Below are 22,010 nucleotides of genomic sequence, written 5' to 3'. Positions count from 1 at the left end.
AAGAAGAGAGGAAAAATGAGTGGGCAGATTAAAATCATTAACTCCGGTCCGAAAAAAACCTAGTTCGTTCATCGAAAGCAAGACAAAGCAACAGAAAACAAATCATCAGTCATCCTTACACGCCCATCAAACATGCCCATTCATTCATTCACGAAGGAAAGGCACCCCGCAGCCTCATATCCCTACTACTCGCTCCAATCGAGAACTTGATCGTTCCCCTAGGGCAACGCCACGACTGTGTCACCACATCCCACACGGACAAATCATACCGCGACACCGTAATCGACACACTCTGACTCTGCCCGGGATGGAGGAACACATCCGAAAAGCCCTTCAACACACTCGGTGGTTCACCCGCTGACGTTGGGTGGTGCACGTACAATTGCGGAATCTAAAATTAAAACGTTGACATTTTCATTAGACTGTGTTCGATCTTAAACAGAACAACTCCTCACCTCAGTCCCAGCAACGCCTCCAGTGTTCCTGACCGTAAACGTCACCTTATACGCGGGCTCATGAAGCCTGCAAGACACTCCGTGTGAGAAAGAATGAAATAAAAAGTAAGATGATGAACAGTTAAAGCGCACCATAAAGCAACCGATGAGCCTTCTCCACCTGGACCCGGGTTACCGCCTTTCCACGCATTGCTCACACTCGCCGAAGCAAATTCCCCTTGGACTTCTGACACATGAAGATTGGAATACGCAAACGTCGTGTAACTCAACCCAAACCCGAATTCGAATCGCGGCTCAATGTTATTCGCGTCGAAGAAGCGGTAATCAATTAGGAGTCTATGGAGAAAAAAGTGAACAATCAGTATTGCGCCGAATGTCAATAAAATCAATTACTCGCGACTCACTTATCGTTGTATGGGATTTGCAAGATCGTATTCCCACCACCTCCAAGAATTAGGTGCGCCCCATAATCACTCGCGTTCTTCGCAATAGTATACGCCAGACGCGCCGACGGGTTCACATCACCATAAAGCACATCAACAAGAGCGTTTCCAGTCTCCGGTCCACCAAGACCAGCCCATACAACCGCAGTGACATTCGGATGTTCAATCCAAGGTTCAATGATAAGCGGTCCCACAGAATGCACCACAACAATGGTATTGTCATTTTGAGCTGCGACAGCAGCTATCAACGCATCACCATTATGCCACGCAGTGAGGTTTTTGCGGTCGCCCTCGTTCCCGTCGAAATTAATGTATTGTTCACCAGAGTCGGAGTTCACGAAAACGATCGCCACGTCAGTTTGAATAGCCATGTTTCCAGCCGTCGGTAAATTGAAGTCATCGAATAGCCAGTTTACAGTGGTCCGGTCTTGCCTCGCTCGGCGCTGAATAGCTTCGTAAGGCTAACGAAACTTGTCAACTCGCGACTTCGCCGTAAGATGACATAGAGAACTTACAGAAATAAGATACGTGAACTACAGGTACACATATCAGAAGGAGGTTCTGAGTAGACAGTTAAAACACGCACGTTAGCCGTTCCCGAACCCCATCCCATAGCGAGGATACCGTCGTTCCCTCCATTGTCAGAGAATTGATTGGGTCCTCCAATCTGTGGACCAGCATCGGTACCTTATCGAAACATTGTGAACAGGAAAGCATAACGCAAGCATTCACACAAACGTACCGAAAAGTGTTATCCTCCTTGGCTTGTTGAGCGGAAGTGTCCCGTTCTTGTTCTTTAGCAACACAGTCGAAGCGGCTCCAATCTCCCGAACAAGCCTGACTCCAATTCAGCGATCCCATCAACATTTTAGATACTTTATTTTGAAACTCACTTGTCATGATCATCCTGGACGTCCACGTTCTCATTCGTCGCCGGGTCAACAGAGTTGAAAGCATTGAAGTTGACCGCAGGATAATTTTCGTCCTGATGAAGGAAGTACCACGCAGCAGCAATGCGCGTCGCCATATCGTCAAGGCGCGCCTCGGCAATAGACCCGTTCCTCACGAAGTCTGTGAGATTTTGACCCCACCATGATGTGCCCGAGTTGAAGGTAATATCACCAGGCATTGTCATCTTTTCGCAAAAATAAACATTAGTATCTATAATTATAACTAGATAATCCACTCACATCCAAGCCGAAAATTGCGCTAAGAGTTGAGTGTTGTGCCGACCAGTCTGACATAATGACTACCGAAACACATGAAAATTAAATCAAAAGACACCTTTGAAAGTATTTAGTCACTTACAACCACGGAATCCGATTTCACCTTTTAGAATCTGGTTCAGCGTCCGGTCATTTTCGCATGCATAAGTCTCATTGACTTGGTCTATGAGCGGGACGGTACAGAGAAAGCCGGCGAATTAGATACAGCCGTTTCCCCAACCACTTTCTTGAAGAAAACCACTTACTGTATGAACACATCACGCTTGCAACACCAGCCATGACACTCCTTAAGAACGGGTGGGTGTATAATTCATGTTGAGTCCGGTCATCAACATTTGAGCTCTCCATGGTCCGCTCATGCTCTTGCTCACTGGTAAAATTACGCAGAACATTGGTTAGCCCTGCAAGAAAAAAGAAAAAAAAAATTCTGCGAAACGTACTTGTTGACATAATGCTTCGCACAAGCCTGAACACCAGCGCTCTGCATTCCGAGGATAGTCTCATACGCAGCTTCGCCAGCAAGGAAGGGATCAGCACCGAATCCTTCCCAGTTTCTGCCACCCTGCACAAAAAAGTTCAGTATCATCATCGGCAATACCTAAAAACACAACCCACCTGCGCAACCCTTCCGAGATTCATCATTGGTCCGAGTGCGATATTAACACCTTTCCCTTTGTGCTCCTGGCCCATGGCTATACCTCGTTTTCTGATAAGACTACGTTGCCACGTCGTCGCGGCATTGATTCCAGCAGGGAATACCGTAGCGAAGTCCGTGTCACGTACTCCGAGAGGAGAATCCTATTATTATGTACTACTTATCAGCCTTGCTCACTAAGATAGATAATAATAGCGAACCTCCAGGCAAAGACCTTGCCATGTCCCCGATCCGTCAAGCGGAACAGGAGGAGTATTCCCAACACAACGTCCGCCTTGCCATCCCACGCCGGTCGAAAAGTTGACCTTTCGTTACAAAGTATGTCAGCAAAAAATTACAATAAGCAACGAAAAGGTCATAGCACTGCGCACCTTTTCCTCTATACTGAGTCCGCTTATCAGGTCTCTCGCCTTTGACCACGCAGCGCTCCACGCGGGGTTGAAATCGGGAATGACTTGTGGGTCCGAAGAAACATCGGGCGGATTTAACGGGTCTGTAGCTGGAAATATGCCTACAAACAACAGGACATTTAGTCATTACCGAAAGTGTGGGGTGGTAATCACGAAAGGGCGTATCGGCGAGCAAAGCCCGAAAAGCAAACTGCGCGCTCCAAGGAAGGGTATTTCTCCCACATAAATATAAATAACACATGACACATAGCATGATCGACCACGTTCACGGAACGTGCATGCAATTGCGAATACCAAAAGCAGAATCACAAGAAGGAAAGGGAAACGTACCACCTACAGGTCCCTGCGTTGGGCTGGGGAACGGGCTAAATGTATGCGTCACCGCTGGATTTGCGGATGGTTGGACCGCAATACCGCCAGGACCGGTGCCACTTGCCGTTGAGCCAGGCGTAAATGACGCCGAGAATGTTGATGTCACATTCGTCGGGATCGCCGACGAAAGCGGGATGGAGACCCCTGTCGACCCAATGGTCCCGGATGCGGTCAACGTCGACGTGAACGAGGCATTGGGCACCGAGAGCGAGCTCGCGAGAGTCGAACTTAAGACGGTGGACTCGCTCGGCGCGCTAGCAGAAACCGTGCCTGTGCGGCTGACCGAGGTCAAATGTGAGGGTGTTGACAGCACCGACGAGGCGGTCACGAATGAGCTCGTGATGTTCGCTATGCTTAGCGGGTCAGAGGGCATAGCGGCCGACGCGAGCCGGAAGCATGTTTGCGACGCGGCAAGAACACCAAGCACGATAGCACGTCGAGTTGAGAGCACCATCGTTCGTCAACGGCGCGTTGGCGTCGTCGTTAACAGTGCAGGCGAGGTTCCGACAAGAGAGTAGGAGACAAGCCCGAGCAGTGCTGGGAAGTGCTCCATTATGTATGTCAGAGGCTGAGCAACATTTCGAATGAATTCCGAATATATTTTTCGAAGGATGATTGTAGCTGATAAAATATCCAGTGCCGCCAGTCCCGTGACTATTAAACGCGTTACGTTCACTTCCGAATATGGAAAATTGTGACGTGCGCCCACATGGAACTGTTCTGCAATGGAAGGCAGCAGTATCAACCGAGTCCCTCTCATTCTCCGCATCACTCGCGAGATGAGCAGCTCTCTTGTGCTCTTTTGTGCAGCTGACCTTCCTATTCGCAAAAACGTTCTCACTGAAAGCTGCGTGTCTTGTATACTGGGCCACCTCCGAGGTTTCCCCCTGGATTTATCAGCGTCCACATCATCCGCTGACCTGTTTGTCTTATTCTCCACAGTTCGGCGATGAATTTCTCCTCGGCTCGTTTTCCCCGCCCGCATACCGATCGAACCACTTGCACTTATCAAGCTTAACTCAGACGGTGGCCGACGATCGTAAGCAGTCTGAATGTCCCAAATACGCAAACGGGGATATTCATAGAACCGCCCCGCATGGCTAACCGGAAGCAAAAGAACCGCATAAGAAGAGAACTGTATTAACGCGCGAAGATCACATTGAATGCCTAGCGAGGGTTCGCTGATGGAGCAAGCAGATCTGCGACGAAACGCGGCCTGTTGATGGCCGCGCACTCGGATTGTCGTTCCAGCATTCTCGAATAAGCTCCCAAAGGTCGTTCGTAAGGAAAGGCGAAGCCGTTCGTTGTGGCTTCATTCTTTTGCTCAGCTCGATGAGAACTTGGCCATCGTGCTTCAGATGGTAATAGGGTACCTTCCCTGACAGAACCTGTACATATACACAGAAGTTATGAACATTTAATAAAAGTTGATACCTAGCAGCGATCCGAGCTAGAAGCACTACATACCTCTAGAGCAATGCTGCCGTATGAATAAATGTCACTGGACACCGAGACCCTAGGTCCGGACGAGTCCGCATGATCGTAATCAAAACACGAGACACAATAAAGTTCCGGCGCGGACCAACGGATCGCTCCTCCCAGCATCGAGGACGGGTACCCGCTATCAACAAGGTCCTCCACAAGTGTCGACAGACCGAAGTCACCGAGACGCGCATGGCCATCATCGTCAATTAGAATGTTCGCCTGTACCTCATGAACATCGGTTCTATCTGTATTCGGAAGAAAAACTCACGCTTGACAAGTCGCCGTGCACAATAGAACGAGAATGAACTGCATAAACCAATTTAGCAAGCACTTTCAGAAGTACGACATTAATGACTCACGATATGCTAGGCCTGCGGCGATTTCGGACAGCTTCGATGAACGTACTATCAATTTACGACCCTCAAAAAATACGCCATAATGACGAACTCACAAGTTTTAGCCTGTCGACGAGCTTCAGTATATCTTGCTGCTTCTTCATGTACTGAAACAGACTTCCGTTTTCATACCACGGGCACACCAAGGAAATGTAACGTCCGAAGTCTGAGCATGTTCCCATCAAAGGAACGACATTCTCGTGCTCAAGCTGTTTCCAAACCTTAATCTCATGATGCAGTCTCTGAATGTCTCCCGTCAGCAAAGTTCAGACCTCATAGTTTAATCAAAGAACCGATCATTCAAATTACCTTCGCCATCTTATCTTCGCGCTCTATGTCAAGCAGTTTTCCACGTAAGACTTTCACTGCCACCTATTCAAAATATAACATTCATTACTTTTCTCTTTATACCGCAATGAGTACAAATAAAGGCATTACCCACCTTGTGGCATTGTGTACCTGTGATCCAATTACATTTCCACACATCCGAGAACCCTCCATGCGCAGCCGGATAGTTTCCGATTCTTCTGATCTGTCCGGTCAAGTCGGGAGGTTCATCAATATTCTCTCCTTTTCAATAAAATCAACGCATCTATTAGTCTTGGCGCATATACGGTATACCATTGCAATGGAAGAAACGACCAGGCCAGACTTACGAAGAACGGCATCAATAGACTGAATTGCTTCTGTGAGTTTCCTAGGATCCGCAAGTAGCTCCGCGGACCTCTGCGAGCGGGCCGACGACAATGATCTTGGCGAGGCGGAGAGTGCAACTTCGAAACGGCGTTTTCGGGAACGCGAGCTTGAGAGTGCACTGAATATCGACGGCTCGCTTGATTTGTTGCATGTGAAAAGATAAAGCGACGAAGATAGAGCGCTTTCTTTGCGAGCTATGAGACTCCAAGGTCTCACTTTCGCGCCTGAGCAACGTCTGTTGAAGTCTATTTTCGCTATCAAAAGAAGATCCTCGCGAATTTGAACGTCGACATACCTAACTCATCCAACCAGGACAGCGAACTAGCTAAGTCCAAAGTGCTCGCGTCGCACTCCTCGGATTCGAAGATATCCGCTAATACACAATCACCTGGTACCAAATGCGACAACGCACGAATCCACACATCCAGCTGCTTCCTATCATAGAACGTCAACGCAATCGTACTAAGCGTACTTCCTTCATGACCCGAAGTCCACGTCAAATTAATCACGAAATCATCTGCAAAATGGATTACATCCAAAGTAAGAAAACGAAGTCAATCGTTGAGCAGACACAGAAGAAAAGCTCCCGAAAGGCACGGACGGAAGAAACATATGTGCACATACCAATATCCGGCCGAGACACGTGTACAATTTCCGCCAGCGAGATAGCACACAACACATCGAACGGACTTCCGTTCCGTATCGCAGGCCCAAGGTCCCATTGGTTACCGGAATAACAAGTTCGGAGCTCACAAGAAGACAGGAAAGCGGGAGAGCCTTCTTCCACAATGGGTTTCCCAAGAAGAAGAACGTCCTGAAAAAGGAAGGCATAGACAAAGAAACCGGCGGGTTTCTTTTCTTGGGTTTGGGACTTATCTGACTCGCCTCCGTTGTGGGCACTGTTGTTGGAACCGGAAGAATTTTGGAATTGTGTGCGGAAAATGTCGTCGAGTACGAGTTCACCAAGCGATAGACAATCCGGATTTAGATGTGCGTAGGGTGTGTTATTTCGGATAAATCGTTTTGCGTACGCCGTGCGCTTGCTTCGCATTATTTCCAATATATCGTCCTTGAGATTCTGCAAAGCCAAATGCGCAGAACATAATGCATCAAATACCGGAGTATTCTCGATGGGATGTGTTATCTCCAGTGCCGACTTTCCAGCGCGGTAGGCGTTGGCGACATAGTAAGCATCGGCATCGACTCAAAATATTCGAGGAACTTACGGAACAAGTATCAATGAATGAAAAGACATGATCCACAGGAAACGTTAGCTGCTGAGATAACGCGAAGCATTTTTCACATAGAGATTCGACCTATCCGACCGAATCGCATCAGATATTTTTTGCTTTGAAAGATGAATAAACGCTCACATCTTTATTTGCGAGGCAAACTGCGTCGGTGAAGTCCATCAATGAGAAGAACTGCGAGCAGTACGACCTGTACGCGCCGGATCCAAGGATGAACATATGCTCCTTTAATCAGAGATTACTGTTCCGAGTCTGACTTTTGCAAACATGTCGAAACGAACCTTGATTCCAAATAGCTGACTCCAGCGAATTGAATCCGTTGAATGAACATTGATACTTCGAAGATAATTAATAATGTGCTCTTGGTACAAGATCATACGATCAACGTGGACTGATACATATTCAAGGACAAGCGATGTGTCAGGGACAGACTCGTGAAGTGTCTCGACGCATTCCTAAAGTACAACAGGACGTTATATTAGCTATGCAATAATGCAGTATAAAGAATTTACCTTTATATCTTTGAGATCTTCTAAATAATTTATTTGCTGCTCATTGAATTCGTCGAAAAGATGCTCTTGTTGTCGACCAGGCGAGTCGGGAATGTCATATAAATTTGGATAGGTTGCTTCAAGGCAACCGAGTACTCTTTGCACAGTCCTCAGAACCTGGAAAGCCGAAGATTGAATTTTTGCCGTTTCCGCGGCGTACAATCTGTGGCTAAATACCTTTATGAACTCGCTGCAAGAACCGCTAAGAAATTCATGCACTCTGAAGACTTCACCATAGCTCAGGTGACCTTGGGCTTCAAGAATTTCTACTCGGCGCTGGAACTCCACGACAAAGCCAGCAGCTACCGCTTGAGAATCCTTATTGTCTTCGCTTTTATATGCAAGAGATGATCCGCCAGTTTTAGAACCAAGTAGATCAAGGAGAATGATCAGGGGAGCGCCTTGAGCTAGACAGTGCCATAATGTTGAAGTCTGCGCCGTCTTCCGCCCCGGCGGGTTCCAAACAGCGGTATCTATTTCATAACCAGAAGGAAGCCAGCACCTGTATTCGGGGATACGACGTAAACGAGGAAGAAGTTGAGCGCTGAGTTCATTAAGACCGCGAGGATAGAGAGCAGCAGGGCCGTGGATAGATGGCATACAAGGCGTTTTGACGGTCGTCCAAGACGAACAGGAGGGGACGTGGAAGTGAGATCCAGAAAAAGACCTGTGAAATTTCGAGCAGGAACACACACTTTTGTACTCTCGTTGATGTTACCACAGAGACCAATCAACGACACTCCCGGCGTGAACAGCTTTGCGGTGTCATCATCCGATCAGACTGTTTTGATTGAGGTACCAAACGTGACCCTGCCTATCGTCCGGAATATTGATGCCGTTAGACGCCAGAAAGCCTGAAGAAAGCAAATACTATCGCTTAGTCATCAGACATCAGGGATAGTCACGTTCACTAATCACTTTTGACAGTCCATTGAATTGATTGGGATGATAGAAATTAAGCACCAAAGGAGCAAGATTGTATTCCATGTAATAATAGCGGCATGTATTGCGAGAAGTAGATACACAATACGATCGTCAAAGTATGTCATATCTAGTCTAGTAAGTTGCTAAACTCATACCACACTCAATGCCTAACCTCCAGCTGCCGCCAAATAGCTCTAATCAAGCACAGAAAATTAGTACTAGCTATGTCCAAAGCTAAATGAAAGCATAATACCTCTCGTTCCATTAGGAACTCCATATATGCCAAAGACACTGTTACCCAGAAACTGCGATCCACGCCGAATTCTCTCTCCATTGCTGTGTCAAGTTCGAGCAAGCCCTTGGTACTCCCAAAGCTCCATGCAGGTGTACGATCGTGAAAAGTAACGAGAGGAGGAGGTGACGGAGGTATAAGTTCGTCAAGTCGAACCAAGGAATGCCGCTTAGACTGCCTATTGTTACTAGCTGGCTGATTAGAAGTGGAAGCAGAAGTATCAAACGAACTGCTTTCCGGAGGAGGTAGAGGGCACAGAGTAAAAGACATCGAGTGCGATGGTTTGCTGTTCTTGAACACGGATAATGCCTTTGCAAAAAGGGACGTATTTTCCGGTTGAGGCACGCGCGGAGTAGAATGCGGTGCAAGCAGGAAAGACTTGACCTCTGGCGATGCCGTACTTTGTCGATCGTTTGATGAGAGTTGATCGAGTTTTACACGGACTGTTTCAGGGGAAGGGGGCTGAATTGGTCCTACATTGGCGCCTGGAGATGGAGTAGGTGGATACGAGTGCACGACTGTCTCTGGACTCGGAGTAACAGTCTCCATGGACGACTTGTTAGATTGCGGTTCTGGTGGAGCAGCCTGTGCAGCCGGAGATGAAGTAGGGCTCAGAAGACGACCTCGCTTAGGAGGATTCACCCTTGTAGAAAATGACAGAGCGGCGTCGACATGGAAAGGCGATGATGATGGCAATGGGGATAATTGGATTGAAACCCCCGGAGGGAACGAAGGTGATCGTATCCTAAGATACCACCCACGTTTAGGGCGATGTATTGTCCAACATACCCTCGAAGACGCATTTTCCTAAGGCTCCGGGAATAAATGAGCATCGTGATGATACTTCAATTCAGGACGCTTCTCATGCACTACGACATTCTCGACGATCTCGGTTTCCGTTAAGAAACGCTCCTGATAAAGGCTATATATCAGATGCAGTATATAAAGTGCAATGGCGACGCAGCTCACCTTGTACCAAAAAATCCTTTCCGAGTTCTCGGCTTTAACATATACTCGAAGGTCCTCTATGACATCGGAGCTACAGAGAGCGTGCAGGGACAAGTGAGTTAGTCAGATAAGGGATAAGAGACGAATCAGTACCTTTCAACGTCAAATGTACAATGCTCTTCGAGTTTTGCAAAATGTTGGCTCTGAGGCCTGTGCATTCCGTCGCAAGTTATACTTATATGGCACGCACGGCGTCGCGAGAGTGACCACACAGCTAGAATCACGTGCGTGCATTACGAGAGAAATTCGATATTTATTTATTTGAATAATTTCGAACTAATCTTGTCTTCTCACTTTTCGTGTCTTCGCTGTATGCATCCAGGACGACTATTTCACTCTAGTCCAGTTAAGTAACTCGTTGGTTGCTGTGGACTATTTCGGTTTCTTTCCTTCCATAGTACTATTCTACTGGAGCTCGAGAACGCTCCCTTATGATCTTGTGCGTGGCATATGAGTAACTTCGACCCATCTGCATCAGTGAATAAAGAACGGCGCATATTAATTGCTTGTATAGACTATACTACGGCAAGTCTCTGCTTCTTTCTAATGGTAATTGCGATGCGCAGGAACATTTGTTTCCGTGTATACCGTTATGCCAGTAATCCATGCCACAAAACTCTTCTACGTCTTTCTCTACATCAAAGAACATACTGATTGTTGCGTAACGCAAGGGCGCATCACCTATAACCATGTCAGACAAACATTCACGAGATCGCAGACAAACGACTCACCCCATCGATACTTTAAAAACCTCTCTGGAACACTCGTCAGCTCATCGAACCAGGCACGAATATCTGGTCTCCGGAACGCGTCCACCTTCACAATCTCAAAGTTATTATAATAAATTGGGAACTGATGTTTTCCCATTTCTTCTCTATTCCGATTCGCGGGCCACTTCCATCCATTCTTTTCTAGGTTTTGTTCGACTTTACTGTGGGTTCGTGCATAGTCGTCAACGAAGTTCCAAAGTCCGACGGTCACCCAATCCGGGTCCATTCTTTGAGCATTATGTGCATACGTTTTGTTATGTTGGTGAAATAATTCGACTGGATCATAGCAGAGCGGTTTAAAGATGTACGAATCCGTGTCGAGTCGCATATAATACGTCACATCCTTCAGTCGCGGATGGTCAAAAATCTGTGTGGCGAAGAAGGCACACATCTGATGGTAACCTACAAAGCTCGTCAACCCGGGAGGGGGGAGGAGTTGCGAGGAGATTCGACGTACCTGGCCAAGCGTGCTCAAAAGCAGGCTGTACAACGGACTTATCATGCGAGATCGACTCCGGCCAGGTCCATTCCAATTTAATCCATTCTATCCTGTCAACGAACCACCTCGCCTCCTGACCTCCTCCTATAGAGTCATAGAGTCGTATCATGAACTCCGTTCGTGTCGCTGGATCATTGAAATCATCTGTGTGCATGAGGAGTATTGGCCATGTCTGCATCTTGACGTTCTTATACAGAAGTGATAGCGACAAGAGGAGGTCATGGAAACGGCTTAATTGGACAAGGTAAAGTACAACTGCTGTGTAGCCTAAATCTTGCTTTTCTAACGCTTTCGTCGGTACGCCTGTTTAACAAGTAAGAAGAGTGGCGCATAATTTTGCATTGCTAGACACGAGAATACTCACTTTCTACTTTGAATTCTTGTATAGTCTCCTTCATACGACCAATAAATTCTCCTGATGTGTACCACGAATCTGGCATGAGCATAGGCATCATGTCGGACATCTTCGCAACAACAGGACCATGAATCGATATTTTCCATACTGTAATTGCGACAAATATGATAAAAAGTGCGAAAAGCGCTTTCCTTGACGCTAGCGCTCGATAGAGCTTGTTATTTGCTTGCATAGTGGGTCCTGGCAGATCCTCTTCGTCCAGGGTAAGGGGAGGTCAGATAAAAGAAAATAGGTCTTGCGTAGATTCATCCTTTTAGTGCACTAGCCTGCTTGTCCGCAGCCGGCCGCGAAAGTCTCGGAGGCAGAAAGTAAGCCCCATTTGTCCAAGTGATAAGGGTCAATAACAGCTACACAGCCCTCGACGCAACATGTTAATATTTAAACTATGATGATCTTCGTCGATTCTTCGATGATTCCATGTTTCTCCGTGTCTCCGTACTAATAATTCTGTAATATTTAAAACATTTTCATACAGAGGTAAATTAGACAAAATAATTTCGTTGACTCGATCTGAGACATCTAGAGGCGGCATTCATACCTGCCTACGTCACTGCTGCGCCCAGTGATGTAACCCGACGCGATCGGTGTAATATTTACACAAACCGACAAATTGGCCAGCAGTTAAATACCGATTTTTGGAAAGAACCTCGAGGAACGTCAGCTAAATGAGCAACTCACGGTGCTGAAGATGGCCTACGATGACTTACAAGCAACCATATGTGCAATGCCGAGAATCCTGCTGCTCGATGGATATAACGCCAATATTCATCAATGAACATCTGCACACCCTTTTCATAATCCTTCACAAACTCCGGCCTAAAACGTATAGGTTTACAAAGTCAGTAATTGACGGGGTTTCAAAATAACGGGGGCCGAGTATCAGATGCAGGATACGCACCGATTAAGGAATATCCATCGATCCCACAACGCTTGCATCACCTTATCTTCGTCTCGCATCGTTTCAAGCTGAAATAGATCTTCTTCCTTATCAATGATGTACCAAGCCATGATTCCGAAAGGCTCAAGCGATAATTCATTCAGGATATCATATAACTTGGGTCCACCCGGTCGGCAGGAGTAAGCATCATCCGAAATGTATGGGTAAACCGCAGCAGGTCCATGTAAATTTTCAAGCGGTGGCGGAGTTGGATAGCGATCAGGATTCTCCAGGTCAATTGGACGAGGCGGACGAGGCACTTCAGATTTGGCCTGCTCTTTTCTGGGGCGAACAGGTATCAACTGTGGACTCTCGGGCTGCACTTTAACTGGCGAGGACGAAAGAAAATTTGAGACTTTGGCAACAGATGAGCCACGCAAAAACGGCTTTTCTTCTGGTAATGGAGACGTCCTGAGCTGTCTGAACAACGACAGTTCACCCAAGCTTCCTTCCTCTGTTTCTGACGTGCTATCATGTCAATCTAGTTAGCAGGCCTGTGCACAAAAGGAGATGCAAACAAGCACCTTAAATTGACATCATCGAAATCACTTTCCGACGAAGATTCCGGCAACTCAGGGGCCGTTAGTGTGAGCAGCAATGAATTCTACCAGGGAAAAACAGTCAGGGAAAAAAGGAGGGGAAATGGTAACAAATCAGACATACATACTCGCCCTCCGCCCATTTAAATTCAATCTGTGGATGGTGCCTGAACATATGAACATCAAGACCCGCTCGAGTGTCGAAATGCATCTTAATGCTACAAACACGACAAGGGAACTTGCCGTGAAAATGACCGCCAGAGAACTCATTTTCGCCCATGACATAAACTACATTCACTCTCGAGATCCCAGTCGCACGAACGACATTTGGATCATGGCCTCGCCTTCTATTGAGCGGAAGATTATCTATAACCTTACGCAGGTTCCTTCGGAGAAAAGGAAATCTACCGATTGCAGCAAGCCTTGCTTCACGGAGAGTCATTGAGTCTAGTGCTTGGTTCAGTTCTTCCATCAAATCCACAGGAGTTTCTGCTTGTTCCTCCTGAACGTTATCTGAAGCATAGTCACTGTCGCGAAGCCTCTCAGCACGCTGCAGAAGCTCAGCTGGATCAACATCGATATACAGGTCGTCCAGTTCTTCCGAATGCCGATGATCAGAGAAATCAGCATCTGGGGGAGAGATCACGTTCCTTTCTGGGCGATTTTCCACATCCAACGGTATTGTTTTCGTCGCGATCTTGACTTTAGATTTACGAGCAGCTCGAAGGCGGCTCTGCGGTTGCATTCGCATCGCAGCAGAGATAACTCTGAGAAGATGGATCAGTACATGTAAGGCGAAACTATCAAATACTCACCTAGGTTTCGATATCTGAAAGTTCTCGTCGGGACTGTCGTCAGAGTCTGAAAGTCTTAGCGTTCATCAAAATGCCGAAGTGCACTTTCATAATCCGAATATACGTACTCGGTTGCAATAGCGGGACGACCAACTCTGATACCTCTCCGAGAATCAGAGCTAGGTCTTACATTTGCTACATACGATGCTCTCGCTGTTATGGCCTGCATGGCAGGTATTCGCCTTTGATACGGCTCTTTTTCAGCGGACTTCGTAGGAATAAGTCTCCAGTTCTTCGGAGTTGATCCAGCTACCCGTTCTTGTACAGTCCGAGTTTGCGATCGAGCAGGTGTAGCTAGCATTCGAGGTACCGGCGTGGCTGAGGTTCTGAGACCGACATGACGCAGTGAAGTAGATGCCGTGTTGCGTACAGGAGTCTTGGATGGTCGAATCACATGTGTGTCTTGCGATTGTCTGATTTGGGTAGTCGAGAGAAAGACGTTTCGGTGACCTTGCTCGCTTCGAAAATCATGACCTGATTGTCCTTGTTCGTATTCACTAACTGAAGTTACTAGTAAATCATCGGTCAGCGAAGATCGAGATTAAATCACAGCTGCACCATTTGAACCACGACTTGTGTTCGAGTTTATTGGCGTCTGTCTTTCACGATTGGTCAAGTTATGCGTAATGCAGGAGAACCTAACTCACTAGCGCTGCAAATGTCGGAGACAACACAGTCTTGTGTTTCTTTCGAACGCGATTGGACGTCATCAAAAGGGATGCATTAAGATTGTCCTTGATGTATAGCCTTGTATAAGAGTAATTCAAAGCTCAAGCTGGATTATTTTGCAGAATAAAAAAATGCAAAGTCCCGGAGGTTCTTAATCCAGTCCAAAATCTTTCGATTACCGGAGATACAGGCAAGTGGATCGAGAAACCTAATGCGCAAAGAGGTTAAGTTTCTTAGAGCTGGGAGTTATCGATTTATCTCAGCAGGTGTTGAACTTGAAGTGCCTCAAAATGCGCCGCGTCACTAACGTCACGCGTCTCGACGTCACGCTCCTGTGGGCCTGTTCACGGCTTTCCTCTGGTTGGTGTGGTGGTCCCATGCCACCGAGTCCTTTGTACAACTGGCTCTGTGTTCTTCATTCCGTCACTGAAGTACTCGGTCATGCTGCATCAATCAGGGCTTCTCAGGCTTCACAAGCAAGCGCTGGACCTGGGAGGGGCCTAGGCATACAAAATTCTGTGCGAAGCACTCGCCCTCGCGATTTGGTTCTAAAAACATCGGGAGCTACAGAAGATGCTGGCATAAATTACAAGGAGCACCATGTTTCTGAACTGAATGAAACCAGATATGCTATAGCTGAGGAAGTTTCTCCGACTAGCTCCTCAAATGTGCAAGCTGGCAAGCATCCAGCTCACTTGGATCAGAACGTACAAAACAATGAACCGCTACTGTTGGGGTCAAATACTCCCAAAGAAAATATCACAGACTTTGGAACGTCATTTAGTCCCACGGGTACAACCTTGACGAAAGAGCACGAGCAGGAAGCTCCATCTCAAAATGCCCATGTGACATCTATTCAGGAAACTTCTTTCCGGAATATTGAAAGTCCTCAAGAGTCAAACCCTACTCAGGTAGATGCAAAGGTGAGTATTCTTTGTGAAATATTATATTACAAGCTGATCTTCATTAGATCTTAGAAGCAGAACTACTCCCGACCCAGTCCGCTCCTTTGTCCCAAACACAACGGACCCTTCATTCATCCCGCGTCCCATCCTCCCGTATAGGCCGACTGTTCCATTATGGTGGCTTAGCCGCTACATTAGGTTATGGTGCAGCTTCAGAAGCTTTACGGAGAGTCTCGTCTTCCCAGCGTGATGATGGCCAGTCATCTGTAATGATGACACCTGCGAACATCAAGCGTCTCGTCGAAAGGCTTTCCAAGATGCGAGGTGCCGCCCTCAAGCTCGGGCAGTTCATGAGCATTCAGGGTATGCTGACTCATTCTTCTTCGACGGGACTTTACGATTCACTCAAGTTGCAAACACCGCATAGATACGCATCTCCTTCCGAAGGACGTGGAAGAAGTCTTCCGGCGCGTTCAGGACAGCGCACACTACATGCCTAACTGGCAGATGGAGGTACGTCAATTCCATCGCTGGGCAAAACGCTGTCCCCTGATTATTTGCAGCGTGTCATGTCTGATGCGTTGGGACCTTCATGGTCCTCCAATTTCGCATCCTTCGATCCTATCCCTTTTGCCGCAGCGTCACTTGGCCAAGTTCACTCCGCTGTCCTCGCAGCACACGCATCGCCAACTTCAAAAGATGAGAGGGTTGCTGTGAAGATTCAGTTTCCCAACATCGAGAAAAGTATCGAGAGTGACTTGGGCTATCTGAAAGTTCTATTGAACGCCGGACGAATCCTCCCAAGGGGTTTGTTTCTCGACAAGACCCTCCAGGTCATGAAAGGAGAACTTGCGGATGAATGCAACTATACTCGAGAAGCTGAATGTATACGTTTCTTTTGCTCGGAGAATGCAGTAGGGAATGATTCCCGGTTCAGAGTGCCTTGGGTCTGGAATGGAAGTACAGAACGTGTACTCGTGATGCAACGTATGGACGGAGTAAGCGTTGGCGGAAATGTTGTTGACTCTCTTAGCCAGTACTCACGAGACCAGGTGCGATTAGCTTGTATGCTGTCACGAACATTATTGACATGCACTTTCAAGATCGCATCAACAATTCTCGAACTCTGCATGAAAGAACTCTTCGAGTTCCGCATGATGCAGACAGACCCGAACTGGTCGAACTTTTTGTGGAACGAGCAGACACGTCAGGTTCGGATGTCTTTCCATTTGTATTCGTCTAAAACTTCTGCTAACATCTTCCTAATCTTTCTCTTACCTAGATTGAACTAATTGACTTTGGAGCAACCCGCTCATACTCCAAACAATTCATCGACAAATGGATGCACGTCCTCCAAGCAGCAGTCAACGAGGATCGTGAACGCTGTATCCACTGGAGTCTCGAACTGGGGTACCTTACCGGAAAGGAGAGCGAAACCATGCTTGACGCACACATTCGCTCGCTCACACTTCTCGCAACTCCCTTCCGCGGCAACAAGTCACCTCCGCCTTCTTCTGGCACGGGACCCGCCGATCCTCGGTATGAATTCGGTAGAGGGTCGGAGTGGACGAGGATCACTGCTGAGATACGATCTTTGATTCCTGTAATGTTGAGGGAACGACTTACGCCGCCACCAAGGGAGACGTATAGCTTAAACAGGTATGGAATAATCCACATGCATCGAAATAGTCTTTGCCGACTTAACATGTTCTCGTTAGGAAACTCAGCGGAGCTTTCCTTCTTGCATCACGACTCGGTGCCAAAGTGGACTGCAAAGGAATTTGGGACGCCACAGTCAACAGGTATCAGTTTGCGTCATCACCATCTTAACAAAATCAGAAACCTCGTGCATACTATCTTGTTCGGACAAAGACAAAAAAATGAACTCCACGTATCATTATTCCTTCATAAAGTAGAAGTCTAGTCTAATGCTCTAGATGTCCAATAGAACTAGCGCAGTCATTTGAAGAGGTTGCCAACAACAACGCATGCTATGCTCCTTGCAAAACTATTGTCTTTTGAACACTCTGTCGTGAGAACCGTAAGGAATTAAAGCTCCTTTTTGCTCGCTTTAGAAACCCCGTTCGCGCGTTTTGAGTAAATCATCGCCGTAAACGGACTACAAGATGCCAGATTAGTTACTTCTAATTTGTGAACATAGTATTACTCTTACCCTTCGAACATAAGTGCAATACGGTAGCAGATGTACACGTAAAGCGTAATAGCAAGTCCAGCAGGCTTTTCGTACCTGAATAAGGAGTCAAACCTACAATGCCACACGTCCAAAGTCACAAGTGCACATACCAAAGTGCCGTAGCCAAGAAGCACAACGTACTTCCATCATACATCGGGTTCTCGACAACATTAAACGGAAACCCTTCCACCCGATGGTCCATCCTGAAACACAATTTCATCAATATTAATAAAGTGAAGTGGCTCGCGAACGAGATATTCACTTACAAGATACCGAAATAATCACCCAGAAAAGTACCCGTAATCCCAAGTGCCCATGTCGAAGTAACCACAAGCGTCTGTCCAACAACGAAAAGCACGGCCGGAACGACAATGTGCAAGTTCAACGGCGCGTCATTAGGCAAGATTGGACGAGTAGGTTGCTCAGCGAGTGCGCGGTGGTAACTGCAATTGCCATTCGCACAAGGCACAAATTTTGAGGGTGAGCATGTCCATGAAGTGCAAAGAGGTCAAGACGTTTCACTCACAGCGAATCCCGAAGAATACCAAACGAGAAAATTAAAAGTGCCAGGAAATAACAAGCAATTTTTGCATTACCGCCGAAAAGACGCGTAAAGGACTTATTCCGGTATTCTAAACGTCGAGGATAAACGAACACGAAAAAAAAAGAGAAGTTGTATGGCAAAGGTGACACTTGCACATGAAAATCTAGAGACGTACCATTACGCGCCACAATATTCCATGCCAGTGGATTGAACGTTATGGACGCTAGAGAAATTATTAGCGAGGTTTTGTTAATGTCTATCCACTCCATTATCCCTGCAGTCTTTTCACTGAGGATGGTGGCCAAGAGAAAACCTGAACTGCCGAAAATCTTTGCACGCACGAACGTGTCCTCGAGATTTTAGCGCGTCGCTTCTTTCGGACCTGTTCCCGAACCACCATCACTGTATATTACCTCACCATCAATGGATCTTGGCTTGAAAGATACCCGTGTTCTGCTCACAGGTTGAAGACTTTAGCAAGTACATGATGAAAGCAAACTAAATCTGCATCAGGAGCAAATGGCGGGATCGGTTTTGTAACCGTGAAGCTCTTCCTCGGTCGGTAAACTTATTTTCATAAACCTATTGATTATAAAATGCATGATGTTCACACTCGTCGACTCAGATCAAGACGCAGATGTAGTCGCGCATTATAACACGAGCAACAGTTCTTTAAAGGAACTCGGAGGAGTCCCAAATTTTTCGACTGTGCAGGCAGATCTCACACAGGAATCCGATGTTCTGAAGCTCTTCGACACTATCGGAGACAAGTCGATTCAAGTGCTCGTGGTCAACCATGCGATCTGGCCGAAGCAAGATGCACCAATTGCACAGATGTCTCTTGAGCAATGGAACAAGACCGTTTCAACCAACTTAACAGGCTCTTTCCTTGTCATTCGCGAGTTCCTCCGACGACTGGACAAACCCGAAGTATCTGCCGCAACTCGTGACAAAGCAGCTATCGTCATTATCGGAAGCACAGCTGGTAAAGTCGGAGAAGCCGGTCATGGAGACTATTCAGCTACAAAAAGCGGTACAAGGACATCTCATATCTTGAATACTATTCACATTCTAAGATGACGTTGCACTACTAGCTTTGATGTACGGCTTCCTTCTGACGCTCAAGAATGAAATTGTCAAGATTGCACCCAAGGGCCGTGTCAACTGCGTCGCTCCAGGATGGGTTAGCACGCCGATGGTACAACAGACAATTGCAAATCCAGCTGTAGTTTATCAAGCCCTCGCGACGTTGTGTTGTTTCATCATATCAATCAGGTCACACAAATCTAATCGAATATCTACTTAGGACACCAATGAAGAAGATAGCAACGCCGTCTGACGTTGCTCATCAGATTGTTGTTCTCGCTTCTCCAATTGTATCTGGCCATGTTACCGGCCAAATCATCATGGTTGAAGGAGGAATGGAGGGCAGGCTACTGAACAAGCCTGAGGATCTAGGACTATAAAGGATTGAGAAATAAGTAAGGAGAAATAAATAGGTGGGTCTTTCCTAGATCACCGGATTTTACTCCTGGCTTTGAATTTCAATGACTAGGATTGTATAACACATGAAATGAAGAAAATGAAATGCTACGATAAGCAAAAGCGACTTATCCACAATTCTAACAACGGAATGTAGTACTTCAAGATCAAATGTGGCACCAGCAGCTGTGATCGCACTGTGGGCGATACCGAATGGGTAGTCATGAATATCCTCTCCGGCTGAGAATCATTGCAAGGCTTGTTACGCCTCATGCGGAACACTTGCAGGTATGCATCGCCCTCGCCATGAACATCAAGGCTGTCCAACCTTTGCATGGAAAGATACAATGGCTTCTCGTCATTTTCATCCGTATTGGCTTCGCAATTGTTTCAGTCTGTTTCGTCACCTCCATCAAGTTCCCTGAATTCATTCGTCGACAACGCGGACAACTCTGACGGACCAGTCGGTGTTTATTTCACGAGTATGGGTATGGTAACTTATGAAACGTGTTTAGCTACGCTGCGTCAGTTCTCCCGGTATCCCTTCACAGTATCGAGTGAATCTGATATCAGATCTAGGGGTTTTGTTTCGAACTGGATAACGGACGCTTTACATGCAACTTTGCAAGTGATTGAGAGCGAAGAAGATCGGACATGTACTGACGTTCCATGGATGTTCACATTTATCGTCTATTTATATTTTGGAACAGCAGACTGCTAGTTGTTATGCTGCTTTCTCTGGCTCTCATGAGTTGAATTGGTGAGCTGAGCCAACTTCTCAACTTCGAGAATTGGGCGTAAGCATTGATATGGTGCGTGCTTGCCTCGCTGTTGCTGGCAAAAATCTCACATCCTACACCGGCGCTCTGGAGATTCCTAGCATGGAGACTAGGAAACTCGTATGGGGGCCTCACGACGGCTATAAATCTCTACGTGACTGTCCTGATCGTTGGGCGTGTCTTGTATTTGATGACGAGATTGCACGAGTATACCCCGTTTCTTCCGCAACACGCTCAAAGCCGACGTCATTTCTGCAATGCTGGAGGATAAAAGTAAGTCCGACCTACTGCAACTCAGACGATATCAATATCGAAGATAGCTCCGGGCTATAACGGGCACTAGTATCCAAGAAGCACAACAAGATCTCCTCAACGGTATTCATTCTCGTCGAAAGCGCTGCTTTGCTCACCGTTTTTGGCACGATCTTCGAAGGCACGTACGCATCGGAATCTGATATCATGAACTATTTTCTACCGCCTCTAGGCCAGCTCGGCGTAAGTCCATTGCGTGATTTGATACAGTGCCACTCATACAATGGTTCATCGTAGACAATTGCCTCTCTGCTCATTATTGTTCGCGTTGCTTGAGGGAACGCATGGAGTCGTGATGAAGTTGTACAGATATGCAGTGTCCGATTCTCGTGAGATCCTCGACATTGTTGCTTGCACGAAGGTTCAAACTTCTAATGTAACTATTATTTCTACCAAACAATCACGATGCCATCTGGAAACGAAGGCAGAAAGTCTTCTCCGAATGGTATCAAAATCAAGATGAATAGAACCGTTCAATATAAGTATTGTCACGTAGCGACAGTGTATTACAGTGCATAACTTACATGAATCGAAATCCAGGATTTGTGAAACGTTGATTCGAAATCATCGCCAAAAGAAGACCACTTCTGTATCATCCGATCTATCAGTCTGTACGGAAGCACTTCACTGCCACTGATAATTTTCACAACGTCAACAATGTTGTATCTTTACAATCATTTCGGCACTCATCAAGACCATGATGGGGCTGTGGTTACTGACCCTCTTGTTTCAGCCATTTACGGCCCCAGAAGAATATTTGAGGGAAGCCTGTTATCTTGTATCTTTGCTCCTTACAACATCATCCCCTCTTTTTGTCCCTTCTCCTACTCAGAATCTCTTAAGCAGGTTGAGAACAGTGATGGACTATCAAACATTTACTCTAGGAAGTAAATTAATGGGAAGGGCGTTAGATAACATTGACCTTGTTCCTCTTCTGAAGGAGCTGGCA

The 22,010-nt window shown here is 46.7% G+C and overlaps 8 protein-coding genes across 8 annotated transcripts; 2 read left to right on the top strand and 6 right to left on the bottom strand.

Moving 5' to 3' along the window:
* Positions 1-148: 148 nt before the first annotated feature.
* On the bottom strand, positions 149-3,316 carry FOMMEDRAFT_27407 (beta-glucosidase; the record flags this gene model as incomplete). Its single annotated transcript, XM_007264952.1, has 16 exons — positions 149-391; positions 456-522; positions 588-791; positions 860-1,359; positions 1,414-1,431; positions 1,485-1,585; positions 1,641-1,735; positions 1,792-2,033; positions 2,089-2,147; positions 2,207-2,287; positions 2,370-2,494; positions 2,565-2,686; positions 2,740-2,922; positions 2,980-3,084; positions 3,151-3,272; positions 3,295-3,316. The coding sequence occupies 16 exons, from the start codon at positions 3,314-3,316 to the stop codon at positions 149-151; spliced, it is 2,289 nt and encodes a 762-aa protein (XP_007265014.1).
* A 705-nt stretch (positions 3,317-4,021) lies between these two features.
* On the bottom strand, positions 4,022-8,538 carry FOMMEDRAFT_154445 (uncharacterized protein; the record flags this gene model as incomplete). Its single annotated transcript, XM_007264951.1, has 15 exons — positions 4,022-4,661; positions 4,720-4,949; positions 5,029-5,265; positions 5,315-5,352; positions 5,406-5,436; positions 5,498-5,683; positions 5,751-5,813; positions 5,884-6,011; positions 6,098-6,382; positions 6,433-6,654; positions 6,762-7,293; positions 7,364-7,453; positions 7,511-7,612; positions 7,669-7,842; positions 7,900-8,538. 15 exons carry the CDS (start codon positions 8,536-8,538, stop codon positions 4,022-4,024), a joined length of 3,597 nt encoding a protein of 1,198 aa, XP_007265013.1.
* A 484-nt stretch (positions 8,539-9,022) lies between these two features.
* Positions 9,023-10,195, bottom strand: FOMMEDRAFT_81090 (uncharacterized protein; the record flags this gene model as incomplete). The annotated part of the gene is made up of 3 exons (XM_007264950.1): positions 9,023-9,961; positions 10,025-10,066; positions 10,124-10,195. Coding segments are annotated over 3 exons (1,053 nt in total), but the record flags the coding sequence as incomplete, so codon positions are not given.
* Positions 10,196-10,724: 529 nt separating this feature from the next.
* Positions 10,725-11,696, bottom strand: FOMMEDRAFT_50246 (nucleotide-diphospho-sugar transferase; the record flags this gene model as incomplete). The annotated part of the gene is made up of 3 exons (XM_007264949.1): positions 10,725-10,843; positions 10,894-11,334; positions 11,390-11,696. Coding segments are annotated over 3 exons (867 nt in total), but the record flags the coding sequence as incomplete, so codon positions are not given.
* Positions 11,697-12,286: 590 nt separating this feature from the next.
* Positions 12,287-13,759, bottom strand: FOMMEDRAFT_18842 (uncharacterized protein). The gene is made up of 5 exons (XM_007264948.1): positions 13,447-13,759; positions 13,308-13,387; positions 12,745-13,251; positions 12,554-12,662; positions 12,287-12,492 (listed from the first exon to the last, which is right to left on the bottom strand). Exons 1-5 carry the CDS (start codon positions 13,600-13,602, stop codon positions 12,394-12,396), a joined length of 951 nt encoding a protein of 316 aa, XP_007265010.1. The 5' UTR covers positions 13,603-13,759; the 3' UTR covers positions 12,287-12,393.
* A 2,212-nt stretch (positions 13,760-15,971) lies between these two features.
* Positions 15,972-17,580, top strand: FOMMEDRAFT_105459 (ABC1-domain-containing protein; the record flags this gene model as incomplete). The annotated part of the gene is made up of 6 exons (XM_007264947.1): positions 15,972-16,113; positions 16,178-16,263; positions 16,314-16,802; positions 16,854-16,961; positions 17,033-17,409; positions 17,469-17,580. The coding sequence occupies exons 1-6, from the start codon at positions 16,020-16,022 to the stop codon at positions 17,578-17,580; spliced, it is 1,266 nt and encodes a 421-aa protein (XP_007265009.1). The 5' UTR covers positions 15,972-16,019.
* Positions 17,581-17,640: 60 nt separating this feature from the next.
* Positions 17,641-18,801, bottom strand: FOMMEDRAFT_18841 (phospholipid methyltransferase). The gene is made up of 6 exons (XM_007264946.1): positions 18,664-18,801; positions 18,471-18,576; positions 18,211-18,387; positions 18,055-18,147; positions 17,924-17,998; positions 17,641-17,869 (listed from the first exon to the last, which is right to left on the bottom strand). Exons 1-6 carry the CDS (start codon positions 18,755-18,757, stop codon positions 17,800-17,802), a joined length of 615 nt encoding a protein of 204 aa, XP_007265008.1. The 5' UTR covers positions 18,758-18,801; the 3' UTR covers positions 17,641-17,799.
* A 94-nt stretch (positions 18,802-18,895) lies between these two features.
* FOMMEDRAFT_166839 (NAD-binding protein) lies at positions 18,896-20,098 on the top strand. Its single transcript, XM_007264945.1, has 6 exons — positions 18,896-18,951; positions 19,002-19,046; positions 19,114-19,521; positions 19,583-19,736; positions 19,795-19,987; positions 20,044-20,098. The coding sequence occupies exons 1-5, from the start codon at positions 18,912-18,914 to the stop codon at positions 19,952-19,954; spliced, it is 807 nt and encodes a 268-aa protein (XP_007265007.1). The 5' UTR covers positions 18,896-18,911; the 3' UTR covers positions 19,955-19,987; positions 20,044-20,098.
* Positions 20,099-22,010: the final 1,912 nt, after the last annotated feature.

The sequence above is a fragment of the Fomitiporia mediterranea genome, assembly GCF_000271605.1.
Source record: "Fomitiporia mediterranea MF3/22 unplaced genomic scaffold FOMMEscaffold_4, whole genome shotgun sequence".
Taxonomy (NCBI): domain Eukaryota; kingdom Fungi; phylum Basidiomycota; class Agaricomycetes; order Hymenochaetales; family Hymenochaetaceae; genus Fomitiporia; species Fomitiporia mediterranea.
The sequence above is the reverse complement of the archived record's forward strand: the minus strand, read 5'-3'. Positions and strand labels throughout refer to the sequence as shown.